General features: G+C 39.7%; 1 protein-coding gene across 1 annotated transcript; it reads left to right on the top strand.

Moving 5' to 3' along the window:
- The first annotated feature begins 2128 nt into the window (after positions 1–2128).
- Positions 2129–5361, top strand: LOC142537595 (uncharacterized). The gene is made up of 5 exons (XM_075643100.1): positions 2129–2883; positions 3392–3590; positions 3705–3832; positions 4713–4915; positions 4994–5361. The coding sequence occupies exons 1-5, from the start codon at positions 2129–2131 to the stop codon at positions 5359–5361; spliced, it is 1653 nt and encodes a 550-aa protein (XP_075499215.1).
- Positions 5362–8267: the final 2906 nt, after the last annotated feature.

Genomic DNA, 8267 nt, shown 5'->3' with positions numbered 1-8267 from the left:
CACTTGAATTAATTTAATTATTTGGACTCTACTAGGCCCACTAGTGTTAAATTAATTCAACACTTGAATTAATTTAATTTAGTCCATAATAATGTTTATGAAAATCACAATTTTCAAATACATTATTTACTTGGCCAACTTTTAATTTTAGGAACACATTCATAAATTAAAAGTTACATTTCTCTCATAGAAGTCATACTTCTATTTTTTTTTTTTACGCTTATAAACTCATTTATAAGCCGTTCAACACATTGAACTATTTTACTTCTCAACGGGATCTAGAAAGCTAGTACTTGTGTGGCCCTCAATGGTTCATTGATACAACTAGCCGTGGGTTCACATCTCCATGTGATTCGGACTAAACATGTCCTTATACGAGCATACCCCAATTGCTCCATTCTTACTTATCAACTCCTTGATAACAAGAACGTCAGAACTCAAGTCTGATAGTACCCAACCAATCATGTTAAACGCCTAGCAGCATCGCTTACATGATTCCCTAGGTATAAAATGATAGTGCCTGCAAGAACCATTCAATTATGGTTAGCATACAGTATGGTCCCTTCAACTCATATATCCCGACCGATTCGACAACCATTGGTTTATCGAGAGTTGCCAATGAATCGATGCTATGTGTCATGTTGTAGTTGCATCGATGGTGTAATCAATGAAACCCCTTTCATAATTACCACCATACTCTGATCAGAGATTTCAACCTACATACACATGAGAACACATAGGATATCCATACCCGAAGGTAAGCGGTGAATCCCCGACTACAATGCATCGACTCCTATATGTTTCGACAGAACACCCAACCTTGCCACCTGATGACCCCATGAGAGTCGGTAAACAAGTCAAAGTGTAATTCTAGCACATAGAGTCTCAATGTTGTCCCGGGTCATAAGGACTAATGGTGTACAACCATAAACTAGGACGTTTCCACTCGATAAGTGAGAACTACTTGGAAAGTCCTTTATGGAGGGTTGTTTAGTGCACTCTAACAGGAGCACCTATCTGCATGCTCGGACATCACAATGTCCCCTACCAATGAAACATGGTACTCACATCGCAGATACTAGTCTCGAACTCGAGCGGCCTATATCCTTCTTAGTGGCGGCTGAATCGACTAGGAACTGTTTAGAATATACAGTATTCCAAATACGAGTTTCATGATACTCATCATATGGGCATCTCATATTCTTTCTACTATTTGTATATTCAAGGGTTTTATCTATGCAACTAGCATGTGTATACAGATAAAGATGTGCCAAAATAATAATTTCAAATATTATTAAAATAAAGATCGTTTATACATAGAGTTTCATTGTGAACACTCGGCCAACACTTGGCTCGACGGGCAGCTACTCTAACAGTATCTGCACTGACCACTCAAATAGTAGCTATGAATAAGGTGAGCACATCAGAGACTGAGATTCCATCGTTTGCTGCTGAAGAACCAGCTCTACTAGAAGAAGTGCAGTACATCAACAACAGGAGCTTTGGTGGATTTGGAGGATATCGAGGTAACCCTCCCCCTAACACTTATCATCCTGGTTTAAGAAATCATAAAAATATTTCATATGCGAATAATAAAAATATGTTGAATCCTCCACCGGGGTTCAATATATCAAAGGGGGAAGGAAAGCCTTCATTTGAGGATTTAGTGGGAACATTTGTTGCTGAATCTGGAAAAAGGATGGCAAGGAATGAGTCTCGTCTTGACAATATGGATAATCACATAGGAAATATTGGTGCCACAATGAAATCATTGGAGACACAGATTGGACAGTTGGCTAATGCATTGAGAGATCTAAATAGAGGTCAATTCCCAAGTAATACTGAAGTGAATTCAAAAGAGCAGTGCAAGGCAGTCACTTTGAGAAGTGGAAAAGAATTGGAGGTACAACGTCTCAAAGAGAGAGTGGAAAATGAGAAGACAGTTGAAAAAGGTGAAACTGTGGGATCCAAAGCTGAAGTTGAAGTTGAACAACCTCCAGTATATAAGCCGACCCTTCCATACCCTCAGAGGTTCAAAAAGAAGAATTCGGATGATCAGTTTGCAAAATTCATAGAGATTTTTAAGAAGATACACATCAACATACCATTTGCTGATGCTTTGGAGCAAATGCCGAATTATGCAAAATTTATTAAAGATATGATGTCTAAAATGAGCAAGCTGCAGGAGTTTGAGACTGTAAAGCTGACTGAAGAGTGTAGCGCCATTCTTCAAAAGAAGCTACCACAAAAATTAAAAGATCCAGGGAGTTTTACTATTCCTTGCTTTATTGGTGGTTCTAAATGTGGTAGAGCTTTATGTGATTTAGGAGCAAGTAGTAATTTGATGTCATTTTCTATTTACAGGGAATTGAAGCTTGGAGAGGTTAAACCAACCACTATAACCTTACAGCTTGCAGACAGAAGTCTCACGTATCCATGTGGGATTGTGGAAGATGTATTGGTAAAAGTAGATAAATTTATTTTTCCTGCTGATTTCGTGATTTTAGATATGGAGGAGGATCATGATACCCCATTAATCTTTGGGAGACCTTTCCTGGCGAATGGAAGAGCATTGATAGATGTGGATAAGGGTGAACTCACCTTGAGAGTGGGTGGAGAAGCAGTCATTTTTAATATATATCAAGCCATGAAGGGATCAAATGAGGTAAGTACTTGTAAAAGCATTGATGTTATAGACTCATGTATGTCTCTTGATTGTACAGGAACTAGAGATCCTTTGGAGAGCTGTTTGATAGGTGCTACAGGAACTGTTGATGAAGAAGATTGGGAAGTGAAAGAGCAACTTGTGGATCTTGATGGATCACAGAAAGAAAAAAAACGGATGCACCGCTTGAGAAATTGGAGGTTCATGAACAAACAAAGGTAATACTTCCTTCCCCTGATTTGAAGGAACTGCCAAGCCACCTTTGCTATGCATTTTTAGGTGAAAATTCGACATATCCGGTAATTATCTCTTCCTCTATTACCTGTAATGAAAAAGATAAATTATTGAGAGTATTGAGGAAATTTAAAAATGCTTTAGGATGGTCGATTTTTGATATTAGGGGAATTAGCCCCACTATATGCATGCATAAAATTTTGATGGAGGAGTCGTATACTCCTCCACTATATTAGGGGAATTAGCCCCACTATATATTTCTGACAGTAATTGGGTGTCTATTGTGCAAATTGTACCAAAAAAGGGTGGAATAACTGTGGTTAGAAATGAAAATGATGAACTAATATCTACTCGTACTGTAACTGGCTGGCGAGTATGTATTAATTATAGAAAGTTGAACAATGCAACACGTAAAGATCATTTTCCACTGCCTTTCATTGATCAAATGCTTGATAGACTTGCGGGTTACTGTCATTACTGTTTTTTAAATAGTTATTCAGGTTATAACAAAATTTCTATAGCGCCAGAAGATCAGAAGAAGATGATTTTCACGTGTCACTATGGCACATTTGCTTTTAGGAGAATGCCTTTTGGGCTATGCAATGCACCTGCCAATTTTCAGAGTTGCATGATGGTCATATTTGCAGATATGGTGGAGGAAATAATGGAAGTCTTCATGGATGACTTTTCGGTATTTGATTCTTCGTTTGATCATTATTTACATAACTTATCCCTTGTTTTGCAGAGATCCCAGGAAAAGAACTTAGTACTTAACTAGGAGAAATTTCACTTTATGGTCCAAAAGGGTATTGTTCTTGGACATAAAGTGTCTTATAGGGGATTAGAGGTAGATAGAGCCAAGGTGATTGCAATCGAAAAACTTCCCCCACCAAAGAACATCAAAGGAATAAGGAGCTTACTAGGGCATGCAGGGTTTTATCGTAGTTTTTTTAAGATTTTTCTAAGATCACTAAACCCTTATGTAATTTACTTGAAATAGAGTCTAATTTTATATTTGATGATGATTGTTTGCAGTCATTTGAGAAGATCAAGAAGGCATTAGTGGTTGAACCAATTATGTTAGTACCGGACTGGAAGGAGCCCTTTGAGCTAATGTGTGATGCAAGTGATTAGGCAGTGAGAGCTGTCTTAGGCCAAAGAAGGGAAAATATGTTTAGGGCAATTTACTACGCAAGCTGCACAATGGATGCCGGACATCAAAATTACACTACGACTGAGAAGGAGATGCTTGTAGTAGTGTTTGCTTTTGACAAATTCAGGCCCTATTTGATCGTCACAAAGGTAGTTGTTTTTACTGACCATGCAGCTATTCACTACCTATTTGCCAAGAAGGATGCAAAACCACGATTGATAAGGTGGATTTTGCTACTACAAGAATTTGACATTGAGGTCAAAGATAAGGTATTGCAATCTGGTTTTTATTGGCCTAGTTTTTCTAAAGATAGTTATACCTTAGTAAAATCATGTGATAGATGCTAGAGGTTAGGAAACATCTCTAGGCATCACGAACTACCACTGACAAATATTTTGGAAGTGGAACTTTTTGACATTTGGGGCATAGATTTTTGGGACCCTTTCCCCCGTCTTTTGGTCATTCCTATATTTTATTAGCTGTGGATTATGTTTCAAAATGGGTGGAAGCAATTGCTATCAATAATAATGACGCTCGTGTTGTAGCTAAATTCGTGCATAAGAACATCTTCACCAGATTTTGAACACCGAGGGCCATCATAAGTGACGAAGGTACACACTTTTGCAATAAAATTTTCAACTCACTTTTGGCTAAATACAGTGTGAAGCATAAGGTGACACTAGTATATCATCCTCTGTCAAATGGACAAGTTGAAATATCCAACCGGGAGATTAAACAAATACTGGAGAAGACTGTCAACACAAACCGGAAGGATTGGGCCATTAAGTTAGATGATGCATTGTGGGCATATCGGACTGCATTCAAGACACCTATTGGGATGTCTCCCTATAGGCTGGTTTTCGGTAAAGCATGTCATTTGCCGTTGGAGTTGGAGCATAGAGCATTTTGGCCTGTGAAGAAATTAAATTTTGATTTGCAAGCTTATGAGAATGGAGATATTAGAAAACTGCAGTTGAGTGAGATGGATGAGTTTCGAAATGAAGCTTATGAGAATGCTAAGATCTACAAAGAACAAACCAAGAAATGGCATGACATAATTATTGTACGAAGGGAGCTCAAACCCGGACAACAAGTACTGTTATTCAATTCTCGTCTGAAGTTGTTTCTCGGTAAACTAAAATCGTGTTGGTCAGTGCCATTTGTTATTGAAACAGTGTACCATTATGGGGCTATCGAGCTAAGGTGCAGTGATGGAAGAACCTTCAAGGTGAATGGACAGCAGGTTAAGCTTTACTATGGGACCGAAGTAAGGAATATCGACATTGTCAATTTGAGCGAACCAAACTGAACAGACTAGTGACAGTCGAGCTGACGACGTTAAACCAAGCGCTTGTTGGGAGGCAACCCAACCAGTATCTTTTTTTGCTTTCGTTATTTTATTCATTTTCTGTAGTATTTTATTTTTTGCATTTTATGTTATTGAACTCTGTGTGTGAAGATTAGACATTGATATGTATTTTATTATGCAGATAAAAGTTGAAAAGAAGTGTGCAAAGAGCTCAAAATATTCTTAATCTCGGGCGTACAAGCGCCTAGGCACCACCAACGTCGCATCGCCAGTTTATTCGAAGACTAAGAGCCTTGGCCCCACATATTGAGCGCTGCAGCGCCATTTCATGCGAAGGATTAACGCCGCGGCGCTACTTACTCAGTACCGTGGCACTAGTTCGTGTTATATAAAAAAAGGGCGACCGAGACTAATTTTCAGAAACCTAAGAACTCAGCGCTGCGGCTCCTCTACTCCACGTCCAGAAAATCTCCCACCTCCACAATTTCTCCTTCTTAACACCATAAGAGACACCACACGATTCACTCCCAAGCTATTCCATCTTCAAATATCACCTACAAGACACCCCTTTGGCTCACAAATTTCAAAGAGAGTTCTTAAACGAGCCAACACCGGAAGAATTACAAGCATATTTTGGGTACCATATCATAAGGTAACGGTCTTTGTGGTAGTGATGCTTGATTTTACTTCTTGAAATTTGAAAGAATTGAGTTTTGAATTACGTACACAAGGTGTTCGATGAATTGTTTGAGTGAGTGTGTTGCGGGGAGTTGTTGGATTGGGAGTGTTGCATGTTAGAGGGGATTGTTAATTGATTGATTGTCTTGCTATTTTGGGTGCTGCATTATTGTCTGATTTGTGTGCGAGTCGTTGATTGTTGAAAATTTTTGTTGAGCGAGATCTATCTTGAATTGAAATATGCCGCCAAAGAAAAAGAGCAAACCGGTTCAGTATGGGGATGGCGAGTCGTCTACAGCCAGTTTTGATAGACGACGATTCTGGGATGCCGATTTTGCTGAAAATTACTCTAAATTACAAGATAAAAGCATGCAGCGGGAAAGAGGGATGGATCAGAGCATCCCGGATTGTACGACATTGATTCTTGCTAGGCATATACATTGGGACGAGTTTGTGAAACCGCCGGCAGACGCTGTGATCTCCCTTGTGCAGGAATTTTATGCCAATTTAAAGGTTAGACATGAGGATTATAAAGTGAAGATTCGGGGGCGGATGGTTGCCTTCGATAGCAAAACAATAAATTCGTTGTACTCAATTCCGGATTACGACTAGTGATTAGTACACGATTTTCATGCGAGAGGCTTATCCCTATGAAACGATCATAACCACACTTTGTGAGCCGGGCATGGTTTGGAAGCTAAACAATCAACGAGCTCCGATCACATTCCCTGCGACGTCCATGAAGAGGGAGGCATACAACTGGTATCACTTTGTAGCCTCACGATTAATGCCATCTGGGCATGTATCTGATGTGACAATGGCAAAGGCAGCCTTGGTTTATTGTATCATCACCGGCAGGAAAGTAGATGCAGGCCGAGTGATTATGACATCGATGTTTCAGGCTTCTCGGGGCACTTCCACTGTTATCATGCGCCATTCGTCGATGATCACTGACCTATGTCATGTAGTGTGGGCTGCATGGGATGGTAGCGAGCCGGTATTGCATACGAAAGGCGGCATCTTACTGGTTGCTAGGCTCCCGAGGGATAGAAGACGTAGACAGATTGAGAGTGGAGAGGCATCAGGGAGTAGATATCAGTCACATCACGTCCCACAGCCAGTGCACAGACGAAAGGCGGAGACTGGCAGTGCATAGACTGATAACCACCGGCTTGATGATTTAGAGCGCCAGATGAATAGATTAATGAGGATGACACACAACCACCAGCAGTACGTGTACAATTTTAATCGAGTTCTTGCGCATCGTTTCCCTGCCACTAGTCCATCTGATGAGCCACTCCCACCACCGCCAGCATTTGGGCACAGACCTATTGATGATGATGAGGAGCGTGAGCTGTCAGGCGAGGACAGCGAGTCCTGATGCTCGCTGTATGAGGTACATAGTCCCCTGTTTTCATTGCTTTATTACTGTACATTGGGGACAGTGCACGTACTTAAGTTTGGGGGGGGGGGGGGGGGTCGTTTACTCTGTTTTAATTTTAAGTTTCAGTTGTTACTTAGTTTTTATTTTATGAATTGCATGATTAGTTATTCCCTGCACAGTAGAGTCTAGTCTTTCGTTGTTTAATGCATGCTAGAGTTTTTAGGATAAGTCATGGATAAGCTATCGTGAGGCCGATGATGAAAATGAAATAGTGATTCTAAAGCATAAATGTATTCATGATTATTTGGGGGTCACATTTTTATGCACTGTCATGTTTTTTGTTATTATTGATGCTTAAAGACAATTTGCGTGCCTGTGATGCTAATTAAACGATGAAAATATGATTTTTAGTAATTCTCGCATGACATTGACTGACACTTTTGCAAACACAGGGATGATCTAGGCAATTTTTCTCAATATCTTTGGGCCTACCTTTTTTGTTCATTATCAAATGTTAGACCATTGAGCCTCGAGTTGATTGAGATGCTTGAAATTTCTTTTTGTGCCTATCTCATATTACATTTTAGTTGAACAATGCATGTGATTGGTTCGTATGAGATGACTAATGGATTGAAGGTAATCTAGAACTTGTTTGAACACTTTTCGAGGCGAAATACGGATAATATGTGACATAGGAATGATTTAGGCAATCTTTGGAACCGTTTTGAGCCTTCGAGCCTACCAAATAAACATGAAATATCCCTAGTGTCCTATTTTAAGCCTACTAAAAATCAAGTGGTGTGTGTCAGTGACATACAATTAGCCCCCACTTGTATCTATTCTA

The sequence above is a fragment of the Primulina tabacum genome, chromosome 2 (assembly GCF_025594145.1).
Source record: "Primulina tabacum isolate GXHZ01 chromosome 2, ASM2559414v2, whole genome shotgun sequence".
Classification (NCBI taxonomy): domain Eukaryota; kingdom Viridiplantae; phylum Streptophyta; class Magnoliopsida; order Lamiales; family Gesneriaceae; genus Primulina; species Primulina tabacum.
Note: the sequence above shows the minus strand (reverse complement) of the source record. Positions and strands in the feature narration are given on the sequence as shown.